General features: G+C 31.9%; 2 protein-coding genes across 3 annotated transcripts; both read right to left on the bottom strand.

Annotated features, from left to right (window-relative positions):
- Window positions 1-4,438: 4,438 nt before the first annotated feature.
- Window positions 4,439-7,126, bottom strand: LOC133692599 (uncharacterized). Of its 2 annotated transcripts, none has more exons than XM_062113666.1 (2): window positions 6,712-7,126; window positions 4,439-5,938 (listed from the first exon to the last, which is right to left on the bottom strand). In XM_062113666.1, the coding sequence occupies exons 1-2, from the start codon at window positions 6,952-6,954 to the stop codon at window positions 4,784-4,786; spliced, it is 1,398 nt and encodes a 465-aa protein (XP_061969650.1). In that variant the 5' UTR covers window positions 6,955-7,126; the 3' UTR covers window positions 4,439-4,783. The 2 variants fall into 2 exon arrangements, with proteins under 2 accessions (XP_061969650.1, XP_061969651.1); XM_062113667.1 differs by having other exon boundaries at window positions 4,439-5,935; window positions 6,712-7,123.
- A 7,621-nt stretch (window positions 7,127-14,747) lies between these two features.
- On the bottom strand, window positions 14,748-16,576 carry LOC133691812 (protein NODULATION SIGNALING PATHWAY 2-like). Its single transcript, XM_062112407.1, has one exon. It carries the CDS (start codon window positions 16,411-16,413, stop codon window positions 14,899-14,901), a length of 1,515 nt encoding a protein of 504 aa, XP_061968391.1. The 5' UTR covers window positions 16,414-16,576; the 3' UTR covers window positions 14,748-14,898.
- Window positions 16,577-18,729: the final 2,153 nt, after the last annotated feature.

The raw sequence follows: 18,729 nt of genomic DNA on the forward strand, positions 1-18,729 counted from the left end.
CAATCAAAATAATTAAGACCAAAACTAATACATGAAAAAAAATGATGAAATTAAAAAAATAATCAAATTTAATGAATAATTTCATACTAAACAAATATAAATTAAAAGAATAGAGACCAAATCTGAAAAAAAAAAAACAATTAAAGGGTTGTCATGAAGTCTTGAAGGGTCAGGTGTTAAATTCAAAGTGGAGAGAAAAAAAAAGTCACAATCACAAAATCCAAGACCAAATGGCCACATGCGCCACCATAAAATAGAGGGTCGTTTGAACAATTAAGGATTTTGAAAAAATTTTATTTTTTTCTTCAAATTTATTTTTTTATGCTTTTAGATTGTTTTGACGTGTTGATGTCAAAAATAAATTTTAAAAAATAAATAAATTATTTATTTTAATACAAAGAAAAAGCAAAAAAAAAAACCGAAAAGACATTAAAAATGAAAAAAGAATAAAAAACAAAAAAAACACAGCTAAGCAAAAAAAAAAACCAAAGTCATCAGTGTAGAAAAATAAAAACTTTTAAAAAAAAGAAAACAACTCAGTAAAAAAAATAAATCAAGGGCATCATGTTTTACTGTGGACTGCACTATGGGGTCCATAGTAAAACACTGATGCATTTTAGTATATACAAGATGACATGTCTGCACGCTGCCGCGGGCTTATAAAATAAATGCACTTAATAGCGTTATAATTGTGAACCAACGCTAGATAAGTAATATAAATTAAAAGTATGATGGAGCAAATATTTCATAACGAAAAAAAAGTTGTGTTGGTGATCAAAAACTTAGAGACTGAACAAAATGATTTGTAGCAATTTACCGTGTTTTGTGAGGAAAAATATAGTGCTTTCGCCACATGATTTAACTTTTCAGTTAATAAAAAGAAAAAAAATTACAAAGCTAAATTCTCTACCAACTTAATATTAAAAAAAAAACCATCAAAGATAATTTTGGAAGGAAAAAAACCCATGAGAAAAAATATTGTAGCAATTGACAATGTTTTGTGAGGAAAACTATAGCGCTTTTCCCAATAAAATAAAATAAAAAACTATTTAGAAAAATATTATAGCAATCCACAGTGTTTTGTGAGAAAAACTACAACGCTTTCCTCATATGATTTAGTTTTACTATAATTATAATTCTTAACTAACTCAATATTCAAAAAACAATCGACAAAGATAATTTTAGAAAAAATCATAAAAAAATCATATGGGAAACACACTGCAATAATTCACAATGTTTTAAAGAAAAAAATTACAAAGCTAAATTCTTAATCAGCTCAATATTAAAAAAAAAATAACAAAACAAACACCAAAAAAAAAAAAAAATCATGTTGAAAACATTGTAGCAATTCATAGTGTTTTGTGATGAAAGCTACAGTGCTTCCCAACATGATTTAACCTTATTGTAATGACTTGTAATTATAATTTACAAACAAATCAATATTAAAAAAATAAAATTAAAAAAGATAATTTGAAAAAAGTTATAAAAAAACCATGCGGAGAGACATCGTAGCAATCCACAATATTTTATGAGCAAAGCTACAATGTTTTCCCCACATAATTAAGCTTTATTACAAAGTTAAATTCTAACAAACTCAATATTAAAAAAAATAAAATCGACGAAAATAATTTTAGAAAAAAACATCACAAAAGAAACTGGAAGAAAACCATGTGAGGAAAAACTGTATCAATCCATAGTGTTTTGTGAGGAAAAACTTGTATTTACTTGTAATTGCAATTCTTAACCAGCTTAATATTTAAAAAATAAAATTGACAAAGATAATTTTAGGAAAAAACATTATAAAAACAAAAAAAACCATGTGAGAAAAAACACTGTAGCAATCAACAGTAATTTTCAAAAAAAATTACAGTGCTTTCCTAACATATTGTAACTGTAAATTTTTAATCAGCTCAATATTAAAAAATAAAATAAAAAAGATAATTTTGGAGAAAAAAAACCATGCCGAGAAACATTGTAGCAATCAACAATGTTTTAAAGAAAAAAAATTACCAAATCAAATTCTCAATTAGCTCAATATTAAAAAAAAAATTGACAAATATAATTTTTTTTAAAAATAGAAAATAGAAAAATTATGTAGAAAAACATCGCAACAATTCACAGTATTTAAAAAAAAATTACAAAGCAAAAATTTTAACTAGATCAATATTTAAAAGGTAAAATCAATAAAAATAATTTAAAAAAAAATAAAAAAATTTAAAAAAAAATTAAAAAGAGAAGAATCAATGTGGATTACTTTGATTTCCTGTTTTCTTTTCTTTTCTTTTCGTTATATATATGAAATCTCGGATTAGAAATTAAGAGCTTATTGAATATTCCATTGGTAACGTCTTCAAGGTACATTTATAATAATAATATTATCAAGCTTCCTTCTACAGGTACACTGAACATCGCTAGTTTCTGCGCTGCATCTTTGTTGGAGACAGTAAAATTAGTTGTCAAAAATTGCAGGCACAACAATAGATAAGATTCACATGGAGAGCGTTATAAAATCTGCTCGTCATTATGAATCTAAGTGAACGATCGATGCTTTTCGCCTTTGGGATTATTTTATGTATATCAACCAGACAACTTTCCATGGTAGTTCACAGTCTAAAAGCAGCCATACACGATTGGAATATTTACCAGCCAATTCGTATTTCTTGGACTCTTGTAAACATTAGTGTTTGAATGGTATGTTTTTGGATTCTTCCCACAAAAGCTTGCCTACTCGAAACTGGACACTGTTCGTTCACCCATTGCTATCACCCCATCACTGTTTTGATTTACTAACGTAATGTTTTCCCACTAGGTTCTAAGAATCGAAATGTTCTTGGGCTCTCTAAGTTACATGTGCACATGCTTTTGCCTTTTTTTTTCTCTAGGCGGTAATTGCTTCGCTCTTAGCCTTTCTTTTTCTTTATCGTGTTATATCATTTGATCTTCTAGCTTGTGGCTGTATACCCTCTGTTAGAATATTGTTTGGTAAAGCTTGCAATGAGAGTGATATTTAATGTTCAGTATTCTGAAATGACACCAAAAATTCAATTCACGAGACTCTCAAGTCTCGATTTTTCCTGTAAAAAACAGTGCTCCCAGCAGTGTTACCTTAGCTTCAATTTACTATGGAAAATATGTTCCAGAGTCTAGGCACACCATCAATGATTCTGTTATGTAGCAAGTGAGCACCCCAAGTAGCCACTGATCCCAACATCACTTGATGAACTGGACATTATCCTAACATGATTGAGAAGTTTAAGCTTCTAGAAGAAAAGAAATAACAGGACTTGGAGATGCATGTACCTGCAGATTTCATCAGACTTCAGTTCTTGTTTATAACAATGCTAATTAATCATGGAATGGATTTCACAAGTAGATTTTTTCCCATCTAAAATGCTCACTGAAATCCACTATCTGGTAGCCCTCAGCAGTGTTTTTTGATTGCTCAATCACCATGCATAGATGCCATCTTTATCCAGCTTGATTCCAGCTTGATTCTGAATTCTTGGCATCTAATTAGATGCATGAGGACTTGAACTAACCACTGATTTTGCTGCTCTAGCAAAGCAGCCATACCCCTTCTTCAGTCGAAATGATCTAAGCAGAGCACTAAATAAGCAGTCATGTCACAAACTTCACCAGTCTAGCCAAGCACATTTTAGGTTTTCCTAAGCTTTCAGTGGCCGGGAAAAAAAAACATCCCTGTCTGAAGTATCACATGTCGAGATGCCTAGATCCGATTTTGCAAAAAAAATGTATTGCATAGAACAAATAAGTATCGCTACAAACGAGCAGCAGACAATCAGGACAAAATGTATGCCGCATGAGTATATCAGTTTAAATAATAGGATCAAGAAAAACTCTAACTATCTTGGCACAGCATATAGTAACATGGAATGAAAAGGTAAACTAAACAAAACCGCTAGACAGCTTCAGCTCCAGCGGGATGTGCTGGTCAACTTCTTCTTTCTCCCCTGAAATCTCCTCTAAACATCTTCCTTTCGGCCCAGGAACCAAAAATGTTAACAGAAAGCCAAACACATTAATCACGCCGAGCACTATTAGTGCATTTTTCATCCCAATACCAGTTGGATACCCTGGATCAACCATGGACTTGCCCTGATTTTGTGCTGCATACAAGAACCCAAAAACCCCTATCATTGCGCCAGCCTTCCCAGCAACTGCTGATATTCCATGGCAAGTTGACCTCTATCTTTCAGGGAAAATCTCCGCTGGTTCTATAAATGTAGTGCTATTAGGCTCAAAATTTGCGAAAAAAGGTAAGTCCATAAATGACTATGAAACCAATGTTGTTTTCTTTTAAAGTCCTGTGGTGACAAGGAATGGCCAGCAAAAACATGAAAAGATTCATGAAGAAAAACCCAATCAGCTGAATTGTGAAACGACCAATATAATCAGTACGGACTGTGAAACAAAAATCTGTTAAAAATAAATATATATATTATTTTAATATATTACAATCACTATAACATATAGGCCAGTAATTTGCCCTAAAACGCCAAGCCCTTCAGCGTTGTGTGCCTAAGGTTACAAGAATTCCGTTTTCATAGGAAATCAATCATTTATCCAAAGTTCTCTAAAACCGCATACTGATACAAATTACACAAACATTAAACACAAAAATAAGAAACAAAAATCAAATTGATAAATATCAAAAGATTCTGGGAGAAGATGCCTTCTATTATTCTAATAACCCTGACCTCCAACATGAATATGGATTATTGAAATATCAAAAGTTTAGAATACTATTCCCACACGAATGAGTTCATTTTCTCTTCAGCTTCTCCTTCATCCTATCAACTGCAGCCCTCAAAGTTCCTTCATCTTTGCAGAAGGTGAATCTCACCAAATTCTTTCCATCTTCCGGGTTCAAGTAAAATACACTTGTTGGAATTGCCACAACCCCGACTTCCTTGATCAGATACTCACAAAATGCAATATCATTTTCCAGGCCGAAAGGGGTGTGATCAACAACAACAAAGTAAGTACCACTTGATGGAAATACTTTGAAACCAACAGCCTTCAACCCCTCAACCAATATTTCCTTCTTTGCCATATAATCCCTCTTTAGCTCAACATAGTAGGATTCTGGGGCTCTGAGAGCAACTGCAGCTGCCCACTGCATAGGAGTGGAGGTGGCGAAAGTAAGGAAAGAGTGTGCCTGTCGCACTCCCCATGTCAAGCGAGGAGGTGCTATTGCCCAGCCAATCTTCCAGCCTGTCAAGGAGAATGTCTTCCCTAAGGAATTCAAAGTCACAGTCCGTTCATACATTCCTGGAAGAGAGGCCATTGATATGTGATCCATTTCAAAAGCCAATTTATCATAAACTTCATCAGTGAAAACCAGCACATCATTCTCAATGCAAAGCGATGCGATAGTACTAAGCTCCTCCCTAGAAAACATCTTTCCAGTTGGATTATGTGGAGTGTTGATGAGAACTGCACGAGTATCCTGTGTGATTGCTGATTTAAGCTCATCTATGGGAACAGCAAAATCTGGTGGGTGCAATGTGATACATTTTATTTTTGCACCGGCCATTGATAATGTGGCTTCATATGAATCATAGAAAGGAGCAAAGAGGATTACTTCATCGCCAGGATTTATCAAGCCTAGCATAGTTGCAGCTATAGCTTCGGTGCACCCAGATGTAACAGTAATTTCTTTCTCAGGGTCCACCCCAAGCCCGGTATCTTTCTTGAATCGCTCAGCAATGGCAGAGCTGAAATCTGGAACCCCATATCCACGAGCATATTGGTTCTTCCCATCTTTAATAGCTTGGATGGCTGCTTCTTTGACAAACTCAGGACCATCAAAATTGGGAAAGCCTTGGCCCAGATTTATCGCTCCATGTTTGATGGCAAGTGAACTCATCTGTGTGAATATTGTGGTTTTGAACTTCTCCAGACGCTTTGCAACCTGCTAAGGAGGCCAAAATATTAGAAGGAAAACAGGGACTCCAAAAACAAAGATTCCGAGGCATGTCATTGATTAATTTGATATGGAACTATTCATCAAGACATGACAGAATGAAAGTATTGCTTCATGTAGTGGATTGACTTAAGCTGAAGGAATCCATCGTGCCCGACCAAATATTCATGGGGTTAGAGAAAAATCAAGCAGTACATTTCATGCCATGTATTACCACTATACAAGTTGTGATCGAGTTTTCAAGGAAGCCCGGTGAACAACCAGAGTGTTTTCATTAGTTTACCACAATACTACCTCTATTTCAGCTCCGACCAAAACAATTAACTCCAGCATATCACATTCAGGCTTAAATTATAAACAACAAAACCAGAGGCTCGAGACTTCTCACCAACTTTGCTTTGGGAATCAAGAGCACGACAAATCTAATTGTCAAAGCTTTCCAACAATAGCAACCCCCTAATTGCCCTAGCTAAAAAGTTCTCTTTTTTCATGCTCCTCAAACATTAACCATTACCCAGGCATATCATTTGATTGGAAAATGAAGCTAAAAAAAATTAACAAAATAATCTTCACAAAGATACAAAATTGGACAATGGATCGTACAGAATCACAAAATGGTCTTGATCCTGGTTCTGAGGAATTAAGCAAAACCACAACGAAAATAGACTTGATCACAAAAAAAGGAACAAAACCCATATGAAGAATAAGCTATGCGCGTATAAATTAGCTAAGAAAATATTAATAAAAAAAAGGAATCGGATTACTTGTAACGGCTGTTGGGTCTTCTGGGTTGACTCGTTTTGAGTGGAAACTGCGTCTTTGAGGGAAGGTGAGGAGGCCATGAGAGAAGGGTAAGAAGAGATTCCTCTCCTTGTAGAGCTAATAGCGGCAATACTTTTGTCAGGTAGAAGCAATTGCTTTGAAAATGAAAAGGTGAGGAATGTTGAGGGTTTAAAGCTCAGTGGCGTGAGCACCTCACAAGGCGTCCAGATACATTGACTCCGCATCACTACACAACATCAAAAACTCCAGTACCGTCAAAGGGGCTGCTACCTCTGACCAAGGATTTTTTGGGCAAGGTATTGTTATACCAAAAAACACTAAGATGCAGTATTTATTTATAAATACAAGGCGGCTTAACCCATGCCATTACTGCCGCTTTGAAACGGCATAGTGCAGTATTTCGTCAAGAGACATGTCAAATCCCATCCATGCTTACTAAATACAAAATAATATTGTTTGGCATTGTAATATTCAGTTCGAAATACTGCTGAATTATGCATGCATTTTCATGGCGATCGCAATGTTTTTCATAATAACTAATTAAATCGATATAACACCTTGCTATAAGTTTTAATGATAACCTATATCATTCACGTATGACTGCACAGTCCTTACTTCTTTCCCAGATAGATGAAAATCATGCTTGGTTTTAAATTTTGGCAAGGATGTGATTGCATGAGCACTGTTCTTTGTGCTGAGAAGTGTGTTTAGAAATGTGCTCTAATCATGTTTTTTTAAAAAAAAGTTTAATTTTTTTATTCATTAATATTAAATTTTAAAAATAAATAATATTTTAAAAAACAACATCATATATTATTTTTTATTTTTCAAACCATGAAAGAAAAAACATCACGGTTTACCTGAACATGGAAGTCCAGGAACTCAGGAGGATTGCCTAAAGTTGTTAGGCCTTGGAATCTGGGTGTAGCCCAATTAGGAATTATGTGGGCCTCAATGAAAAGGCCAGCTTAGTTTCAGACTAGCGAGCCATCTTTGAAACATTTTGGGCCCAGTCTTTCTAAATTAGCAAATTTTACTCCTGCTAAAAAAAACAATCTAGAAAAAAAAACTTAATTTATTTCCGAACAAAAAGTTATTTAAAAAAAAACATCTCATATATATTGCCTCTTACTAGTAGCTCATTTAGAATATTAAGAATTGAATTAAATTTTTTAAAAACTTAAAATTGAATTCAATTATCATCATGTTTGGATTAAACAAATGAGATAAAGAAATGGAATTCAATTCGTTAAAAAGTCAACGATTACAAATCCCACCACCTCAAGAGCTGGGAATTGCTACAGTTATATGAACTTTTTCACCCCATTAACCATAGGATAAAAATAAAGTGAAATCCACCATGATTCCTACTACAATAACTGGGTATTGATTGCTGGAGCACTTTCATATTTTTTTTTTTTTTTTTTAAATGCAACTTGAGCATCAGCTTCTGAATTCTTACGGGGCTATTGCCTGGCGTGTGGGCATTTTTCATTCTGCCCCTCCTTGTCTTTTCTTTTCTTGACCCGCCACTTTGCTCTGTTGCCGGCCTCTACTATCTCCATTGCCACCATACTGTCGTCACGACTAGCAATAGGAGCATTACTAATAGTAAATCCTGGATGATTTGAATCCGGATATGGAATTTAGGGTTTTTGGTTTATGAATTTGATTCTTTTTATTTAGTTAAAAAAAGATAATTTATTACTGATGAGTTGGGGCTTTGGATTTCTGATCTCAGGTTTGGGGTTTTTTATTGTTGGTTTTTGAATTTGGGAAATTAAATATTGAAAATGCTTTAGTATTTTAAACTGTTTATCTTGTACTTTGGCAATTTCAAGTAGCGATTTCTGATGTGGATTCATCCTGCTTGTTATACCTAATTCGGATTTAACTTGAAAATGAGCTTGATTCTTTTTATCAAAATAGTATCATCTCGTTAACTTTTAAAAAATTCTTTTACATTGATTTTTTAAATTTTATTTTTTTAGATCAAGTTAAAATCTAGTAGAACTAATTCATCAAATCAGTTGGTTTTAATAATAGTGAAAATAATGGTGTGAATTTAGAATTAGATAATGTTTATAGATAATTTAGAGCTTGTTTGATATTATAATAATTATTGTTTTTTTAAGTATTTTTTTAAAATACATCAAAATTATATATTTAAAAACAAATTGACATCAACATATTAAAATATTTTTAACACGTTAAGAAAATATTAATTTAAAATAAAAAAAATTAAAAAAAAGTTATTTAAAAAAAATATAAAACAAATCTAAACACGTGGAAGTCTTTAGGGGTGTTCAATAAAAAAAACAAGCAATTTAGTTTGCAAATTGTTAGCGAGGATCCAGAAAAGATGAAGAGTTAGGTCTAGAGGATACATTGAAGATCACATTTTTTGAGCTGGCATAGGATTGTTTGGTATTGCGTCACAGATATTGTTTGTTAAAAAATTTAAATTTAAATTTAAATTTTTATTTTTATATCTTAATATATTTCCCAATAAAGTAAACTTTAAAAATTAATCAATACTACAGTACCACACTACACTAATCTAGAGAGTCGTTGTGAATAAAATTATGTGAAAAATAATATTTTTTTAAAAAAAATATTATATTAATATATTTTTAAAAAATTCATTTTAAAAAATAACACTTACCACAATTTCAAATACACTACACACCACAAAAAAAAAAAAAGGGGTATGCCAACCACCAACATCCCCTCAGTCCAGGACATAACTGGGGAACACTGTAAGAATGTGGAATTAAAGATTAAAGATGCTCCTGTGTGTCAGCCGGGGAACTCCATTTTGCTGTGTTGTTATTTTTTTTTTATTCAGGAGGCTGTATGTGTTATTCTAGTTTTGATTTTATATTAGTCTTTATTTTTTATATATATTAATCCTCTACTTTTAAAATTGTTTTTGTTTAATTCTCTTCCTTAAAGACAATGCCAAATCTTTCCATAATCTGTACCACATGGCTGATACATGTATTAATCATAACACACATGCCAACTTGTGCTAGGTCACGTGGTATAACAATTTGAAGGATTTTATTCCCGTCTTCATGGAAATATGATTGCATAGAGAAAATCTTTGGAAAATAACAATTTGAAGGATTTTATTCCCGTCTTCACGGAAATATGATTGCATAGAGAAAATCTTTAGAAAATAACAAAATAAAAAGTTGATATCAATACAAATATTAGCTTCAGATTTATTTATTTTTTAAATGAAGATGATACTCCGGTATTATTTTGAACTATGTATCAAATGTAAGTATTTATACGTATTCTATCACATTTTGCATCGGTAATCAAAATATCAGCAGCCAGGACTTCCATGTGTTTGGTTTTCGTAACGGGGGTACATAGTATTTTTATAAAAATATTTTTGAATTAAAAATACATTTAAATAATATTAAATGAAAAGCTAAAGAGTTATTACAAAAAAAAAATGAAGATAAAAAAAATAATGATAATTACACGAAGTATAAAATAATAAATAAACTAAGTATGAAAAAAAATTTAAGAAGAACTTTTTTTCTAAAAAACAACCCTAAAAATTATAGTTTTGTTATTGCTACAGTTCCAATATAGTAAAAATATTGGAAAAATCTACAAGTATGCTATATATATATATATATATATATATATATATATATATATATATATAGTAAAAAATCATTTTTTTTAATATATATACTAAATAGGTAGCTCGTGCTACATCGTGGACTTGTTTTTTTTTTCATTGTAGAAAAAATATCAAGACGATGTAAATATTTTTAAAAATATATAAAATTCTAGTCATTGACTTAAATGAATTTAATAAACTTTGTTAATTTAATAATATTGTTAAAATAAGATATTGACAACAAATAAAGCAGAAAAACAAACAACAATTCAACGAAAAAGATAATATATTTTAAAACTAAAAATATATATTTTATATTGTCAGAGTCAATATAAAAGTTATTATATACATTTAGATAAAATTTATTATTATACAACATATCTAACCAATTTAAAAATATAAAATAATATATTTTAAAACTAAAAAAATATATATATTTTTTTAAATACAATTACACGAGAAAGTTAAACATAAGCGAAAGGTCAAAATGGCAGACATTACCAATAGTTGCAGCAAAAATGATCTACCACGAATTTACGTGGAAAAAAGAAACATGATGCTATTTTATATATATATATATATATATATATATATATATATATATATATATATATGCTGGACGAATAGCTTTACTTAGAGCTATCGTGCAGACATGGGAATAAACTGTGTCTCGAATTGTTTTACAGTAGAGGTAGTATTTGATCCGAGGCTTAAAAATAAGGTGAGTTGTTATCGAACTAATTATTATAAAAATGATTTCAATGTTAGTAGAAAAAGGAGTCATGAATAATTAAATTATTAGTAATGACTTATGATAATGAAATAAAGAATTGCTTGACTTCAATTTTAAGACAAAAAATAGATAAATAAATAAATAAATTGCTTTGGAGGTTAAAATTTCCTGCATGTCAAATTTACCTTTCAAAAAGTGGGTTTGCGAGGTAATTAATGAGTTGGATCAAAACTACCCTCTCGAAAATTTACCTTGCCAAAATTATACTTGACTAACTTAAATTTTATAGAAGTAAATTTTACACCTCATAAAATTAAAATTACATTATATGGATGAAAAAGAATTGGATCAAAGTGATTATACCCATTTTCAGCTCACATTGAGGGGCAAGAGAAAAATGGGATATCGATATGACTTAAATCCGTAATATTCAGGTAATTGATATCCAAAAATCAATGAATCTAATATTATATTCTTGATTTTTCTTTTTCTTTTAATTTTTATTCTTGATTTTTTTGTAAAAATTAATTTGTTTTTAATTTTATTATTTAATCTCAATTTACTAAATATTATATTTTTCAATTATATTTTTTTTCCTAGATATTTTGTAAACATTTTATTAATTTTTAATTTAATCACTCAATCCAAATTGATGGTATCATGTTTCCCAATTCAATCCTTATTTTTTGATTTTTTTTCTTTATCTTTTTATAAAAATTATTAGTCCTTTTCAATTTCATCCTTCAATCAAAATTATATTTTTATTTTTATATCAATTTTGATCATCTTTCTTTTTATTTTTCTGGATCCTTTTGATAAATTAATTTTTATTTTCAATTTCACCATTCAATCAAATATAAAATTTATTTTTTTATTATAGTTTTTATCCTCGTTATTTTATGGCTATTTTTTTAATCATTTTGTATAATTAAAATTCTTTTTTTAACTTCATCATTCAATATTTGATTGATTAGAAATTAGACTTCATGATTTTTTCAGATATAATAATTCAGGTCTAATGACTTAGGTCACAAGTTTAAAAAGTTAGTGCGAGTTTTTTTTAAATGGTTTTATAAATTTTTTTTTATAGGGTTATTCCAATCTCATGATCTAATCCACGACTTTGGCAGGATATCTCAGGTTGGCTTGGCCCTGATTACCAGGGTTACAAGTTTGTCATGCTAACTCAGTTTGATCATGACTAGTTTTTTTATGTAATTTTATTATCCTTTTATATATATATTTAATGATTTATAAATTGAAATATATTGTTTATCTCATTTTAAGAAAAAAATATTTTTTCTCACATTATCCTAATCACTTTTATTTTTAAAATTGACCCATCTATTGTTGTTTTTTTATATTTTTTTGATCCAATTAAAATAAAATAAGCTTATTCAATCTAGTCAGGTTTATAATCAAGTTAATTACACTTTTTTTTCCTAAACATTACTTTTTATCTAAAAAAATTGTTTGGTCATGTGGCGAAGCATGTGCAGCGTAAACACTAATATGAGAAGAACATTAGCTCAAGAATTAAGCTAATCTTAAGAAAAAAGAAGTATTTTTGAGAGATTAATGATTATAATTGAAAATAAAATTCAAACTTGAGGTTATAACTCATTTTACTTCATAGGAACACTTCAATCACAAAACCCTCGATATTTGTTGGAACGTGCAGAGTCTATATGGTGTTTGAAAGTGTAGTTGTGGTTGCTTTTTAAAATGTTTTTCATTCAAAAAAATATATCAATAATATTTTTTTATTTTTTAAAAATTATTTTTGAGATTAGTACATTAAAATGATTTAAAAATATCAAAAATATATTATTTTAAAAAAAAAATTCAAATTTTTTCAAAAACACTCCCAGATATATAAACACCTCACCGATGAGGGATTTATCCGCTTATATATGGAAATCAGTAGCCCTCTTCGCGTGTCCCTTGCCCAATATCAAGCATAACTCCCTCTCAGATGAGAACATGAATAATTTGAGCGGACGTAATGCCATCAAACTTATGACCTAACTCTCTAACTCAATCATACAGAGCGCGCGGAGGAAAGAACGAGAGTGCAGAACCTGCTCAACCATTAAAACAAAACAATAGGAGCGCAACAAAATCACAAGTTGCTTGTCTCAAATGAACCTAGCTTCGCTGCCATTTGCATAGCGTAATATATGTAGATCCATCTTTTTAATTATATAAAAACCTCAAATTTATCATTCTTTACTAACATGGGATTCTCCAAGAACACATGAAACTCATCAACTATGTAGCTAATTCCCGATCTTAAGTGAGAGGTTTGAACCTGAGGTTTTCTAGGGGAAAAGGGATGAAGGACTGCTTTTGCTATTAAATTATTAGAATAGCTCAAAGCAAGCTGCTCATCACCGTCGAGAGACCAACTGATGGTGATGAAAGCACCGGCATTATTAAACATTCATAATCGAAGTCAAAGCACCATGCAATTGGTCCAATCTTTAATTATAAGCAGATATTCAAAGGGATAGCCATTAAAATTAATGCAGCCCAGTTCTTCTTCTTCTTGTTATCATATAAATATTATATAGCGTTCTTCAACTTTGTTATTAAAAACTGGTTAGAGATGAGATTCACCCGTATGTACCCAGTAAGAGATGAGATTCATTGTCTATTCTATCATAAGGACCCCGAGATTCCATTCTTTAAAATATTTTTTTATGTGCAGTGGTGCTGAATGCTGATGCAGTACATGTTCTTATGTTCACCTAGCCTATTAATTAATTTCCCTGGCTGGAGTTGGAAAATCTGACCTTATCAATATGATCCGACCCTGACACAAAAACACACCTCCATCTGTTAAGAAATTTTAGGTCAGACTTTGAGTGCTTGCCTGCATAAACTAAACGCAATTAATGTCTCCATGCTATCTGTGTTTCATAAGTTTTAGTACCACATTTTATGTACAGTCCAGGAAACTTGGACATGTTAGGCAATTCCAACCCTGTTCCTTTTGTTTCTGCAGTTGAAAAGTGATTTTGTAAAATTCAAAAATTTTGGCTTTTTAATTTTGTTTCCATGTAAGTTTTTTTTTTTAATTCTTCCCTATTTTTTTTATTTTTCTGCTTTTATCATGTTATTGGATTATATTTGATAATTATAGTATTATGTTGGTGTTTTATTCGTTAATTGTTTCTAAGAGTTTTTTTTTTAATTTTATTCTTTAATATTGAATTGGTTGGTAAATAAACAACATGACTTATTTTATTTTATTTTTTATTTTTTATAGCATTATTATTGTTTCAAATAAGTTTTTATTTTTAAGTTAGTGCTTAATTTTATTGCCTTATACTTTTATCATATAATTAAAAAAATATTTTATAAAAAACAAATTAGTAAACTCAATGAAGTATGTGACACGGTTTGCTAAGATCAATACAATATGTTATTGTCTCAATAATTTTGTTAAAAAAATCATCATCTCGAAATTTTATTAAAATTTAAGTTATATTTTTATCAATTATCAAGATTATATTTGAATCTATGAAATTAATCAATTTAATTCAAATTAATTTTTACACAATTTAATTTAAAACTCGAGTTAAACAAATAACTAATATTTACAAAATTAACACATGAAATAAATATAAATAAAACAGTTAAAAAAATTCGTAGAGCTTTTTCTCGATACTCTTTCAAATTCAATTCGGGGAGAAGGTACAAAAAAGGACAGCCAGGAGCTTAGGCAAAAAAAGAAACCGGAAATCGGGGAGCAAAAGAGTAAATAACAAAAAGAAAAAAGAAAGAAATTTACAAATCAGGGTCAGAAGGAGAGGTCCAAATAGAGGCTGATAGTAAACGTCTAGATTTCCAACCAAGGACGAGCCTGTTGCTAGCCAATTCCTCCACCCTGTACCCATCATTAAAAACTCCCAGCAAAAGCTTTGCTTGACAATTATTGGCAAAGCTTACTTTAACTGGCTGAAACCCCCGCGCAGCCAACCACTCCCACCATGGGCAAACCTCTTCTCCACGTGCCCTATAGATCCGAGCCAATGACCCGGAAATCCTGGGCCCCAAAATCACTCTTTCAACTAAAGCCCGAGCCCGACGCTGCATCGGAAAACCCGCCTCCATCGAATCATAAAAGGCAGAGTAGTGGTGCAATGAGTCCATGAACCGACCCACAAACCCTCCATCCCCAATGGGCCCCACCTCCTCCTCCACCATGGTTATTAATCTCGGGTTCAATGTCTTGGCTCCGGATAAATACGAAGCAACAGAATCGGGTGCCCGGCAACTAAAATGAGGAAGGTGTAACATACAATTCATAACCAATGCCTCCCCTCTAACTAACTTCAAAGCAGATGGTCTAAATGTTTCATCGGAGTCTAACCTGCACTGATGGAAAGAAAAGGGTTGGCCGATTGATGCAGCAAAGGCCACTAAACGACGTCCCGTTTCTTGGACGGTCCCAATAGACCTCCGACTACTGCCACCCCTTGACATAGCTGTGATCTTAAGGTGTGGGGTTGGTGGGCCATCCTTCCTGGAGACTAAAGCTTGCATCAGAGAAGCCCATTGGATCCCTTCCATGATATCATAATCCACAATATGAATCCTCCTATCATCAGCTACAGCTTCCAAAATTGCCTGATTGGCAGTGAAATGCCCAAACTTGACATAAGGCGACATGTCTTGCAGTAGCTGAAAGGCTGCAAGAGCATCATTTTGATGGTGATGTTGTTGAGGATCGTCGCGATGGTGATGATGATAAGGCCCATTGTTGGTTACCGAATGATGTTTATTACTGTGAATACCACCAGTGCCTTCTAGTAAACCTTGCAAGGCATCAGTGAAATAAGCAGCTAATCTTTCCATGTTGGTTCCATCATTTGGGGACACCAACTCCTTGAGCCGAACCAATATCACCCGAGCCAGATCACTGTTCTTGTTTAGACCAGTAAGTGCCTCGGCCGCAGCTATCAATAGATGAACTAACCGCAAACCCTTGAAATCGTTGCTGCAGCTTGTTTCTTCATCGACAAACACAGTGTCACTTGTGGACATGGAGTTGCTCGTGTCTGGTGTCAAGCGACTACTTTGATTCATTAATGCTCCATCATCCATCATGGAATCGATGAGGTCTTGAAAGTCATCGTGGGGGCCAGATAAGGTCTCCCAGTCGACCATTGGAGACCAGTCGTTCCAATTGCAGGCATGGTCATGTTCATTTTCGGTGGAAATGGTGGGGGTTGTGGTGGTTGTGCTGCTATAGCCGGAAAAGTCGAGCTCAAATTTGGTTCCATCTATAGCCATGGCCATTGTTGAGCTGAACTAACGAGTAATTGTGTATCAACTACCAACTTGGGGTGTTAATTTTAAAAGGGGTTTTGGATGGGAGAAAGAGCTGAAACAAGAGACAGTGAGGGTTGTCTTTAAAGCTTTAATTAAGATCATCGACCATTTATTGGGCTGTTGATTCTATGCTAGTTTGGTTTTATATAAAGATTTCTGGGGTCTTACCAGGCAGTACTGTTCAAGAATGAAAATGGAACTTTGCACTGATACCCTTGCATTATACGATATTCATCCTTAATGGCTCGATGGATTTTCTTTTTTCGTTTTCTTTTTATTTTGCAACAACACTAATTAATTGTTCCTACGGGGCACTCCTGATTAGTTGCGTCTCGAAATATGAAATCATGACTTCCATACGAGTAAATTAACTAGGACTTATTTATTTATTTTGACAACCTAGAATTCTTGTATCATTTCTTGGACGAAAACTTGTGCCACGCACGAGGAAGAAAATAAAAAACACTTCTTTGAAGTTTACTTCTGGATGGTGACTAATAAATTTTTTATCGGTATGTTTTTATTAAAAAATATTAGATTAAGAAAAATATATATTTTTGAGTAAATAAGTATGCTCCAATGAAGATATATAGGGTATAGCATGTTGGGTTTGAAAATATGCTAAGCTCTGTTAATACTAGATCTAACAGCATGATTAGACTCGGTAGTGTGTCAAGCTTCGGACATGCTGGGTCTAATAATGGCTAGACCCAGGAGATGATTAGGTAGAACACCATCAATTTTATAGATTTTTATCTAAAATTATAGATGAATTATTTTTTAACAAATATGTTTAATTAAACAAGTACATGTTCCACCAAGACCTTAAAATGTATTAAAGTCTTTTATGGCCAGCCATAACAATATCTTTTAGCTATATAAAATGAGTATAATACAGTTCACAATGCAACTCAAAATATTATGAAGATTAAATTATATTTAAATCATTTTTTTTCACAAAATAACAAAACTCATGGGTTATAAATACACTACAAGACCTTTAAAACAAATGTTTACAACTTCTTATATCTTAAGATAAAAATACTTAGATTTCAAAGCATTAATGAACTTAAAACTTGAGAACAAATATTTTTATTCTTGAAAATTTAAGGCTCTTTTAAATTATTTAATATATTTTTCATAAAGATACTAACTTTATCATTAGAGAATTTTTGAATCCTTTTAATTGAGAGACTGTTTTTGCAGGTATTTAGAATTTCTACTATAAACATGAAATTTCTTGGATTAAAAAGAAAAAATCCAAGTACATGGAGATATTAATTAACCACTATCTCAAACACCTAATAACTTTTTATTTATATATCTTGAATTTATGGAACTTTTTTTTTTTGCATGTACATGTAACATTAATAAGTGGGTTCTAGAGTTATTTTCTAGGTTATTATCATTTTCTTTTTTCTTAACTTTTAAAATGTTTCAAACTTGAAAAAACTTCAATTTTGGACCAATATTATCTAGACTAGATAATAGATACGCACAATCTTATTTTCAAGTTGCTCGAGGCAACGATCTGTAATCGCATTCAAAACCAAGCAACTTGTCCAAACAAATGGGACAGGCAAGTTGTTGTAAACTGTAAATGGACAGACGGTTAAAAGTGAGATGAATGAAGAAAATCACGTAAGCATATTAATAATGGAACAGATGAGGGGTATGAGAGCAAACTCCCCACTCTTAGCGGCCTACCCTCAAACGACAGAGACTGACCCGTATATTCTTAGCGTAGAAATCATCAAAATGAAAGCTCAGGTTTTAACCTCATACACGTACACGTAATCCAGGCCCCAGAGTGGCAGTTACGATTCAGTTTGCCCTAAAGACACTTCGAGTTTGACGAGGCACTCTTCTGGGACCACGTCATCATTTTGCCATGTCATTATTTGCCGGCTCAGCCCGTTATGTTCATCACTCCCTCGAGTTTTGTTTATTTGCCATAAGAAAGAAACCAAACCATCTGGTGTTTTTAGTGTGGTTAAAAATAGCGTGCATTCTCTTGTAATTTACTGTAGATTGTAGTAGTTTTTTTTTTAATCCTCGAGTTGCAAAATCAGTGGTCATTTGCTTGTAATCTGTTAAAGAAAGATGAGATTAAAAGACTTGAGATTAGAGTAAAAAAAAAACATAGGAAAAATGCGTGGTGTTTTGAGAGTTAGCGTGAAAAGTTGGGTTTGGTTTTTCGTACTTTCTAATTAAAACTTTTTAATCCATTTTGTTTTTTATAATTCATTTTTCATCTAACACTTTATTTTTTTTATTTCTCAG

This window comes from Populus nigra, chromosome 4 (assembly GCF_951802175.1).
Source record: "Populus nigra chromosome 4, ddPopNigr1.1, whole genome shotgun sequence".
NCBI classification, from domain to species: domain Eukaryota; kingdom Viridiplantae; phylum Streptophyta; class Magnoliopsida; order Malpighiales; family Salicaceae; genus Populus; species Populus nigra.

What these genes read in the sequence shown, in the direction of transcription:
- LOC133692599 (XM_062113666.1), bottom strand. Translation starts at nt 6,954, where the DNA reads ATGCGGAGTCAATGTATCTGGACGCCTTGTGAGGTGCTCACGCCACTG. An exon ending in AGACCCAACAGCCGTTACAA is followed by an intron (nt 5,939 to 6,711) that starts GTAATCCGATTC and finishes TGGCCTCCTTAG; the next exon opens with CAGGTTGCAAAGCGTCTGGA.
- LOC133691812 (XM_062112407.1), bottom strand. Translation starts at nt 16,413, where the DNA reads ATGGCCATGGCTATAGATGGAACCAAATTTGAGCTCGACTTTTCCGGC.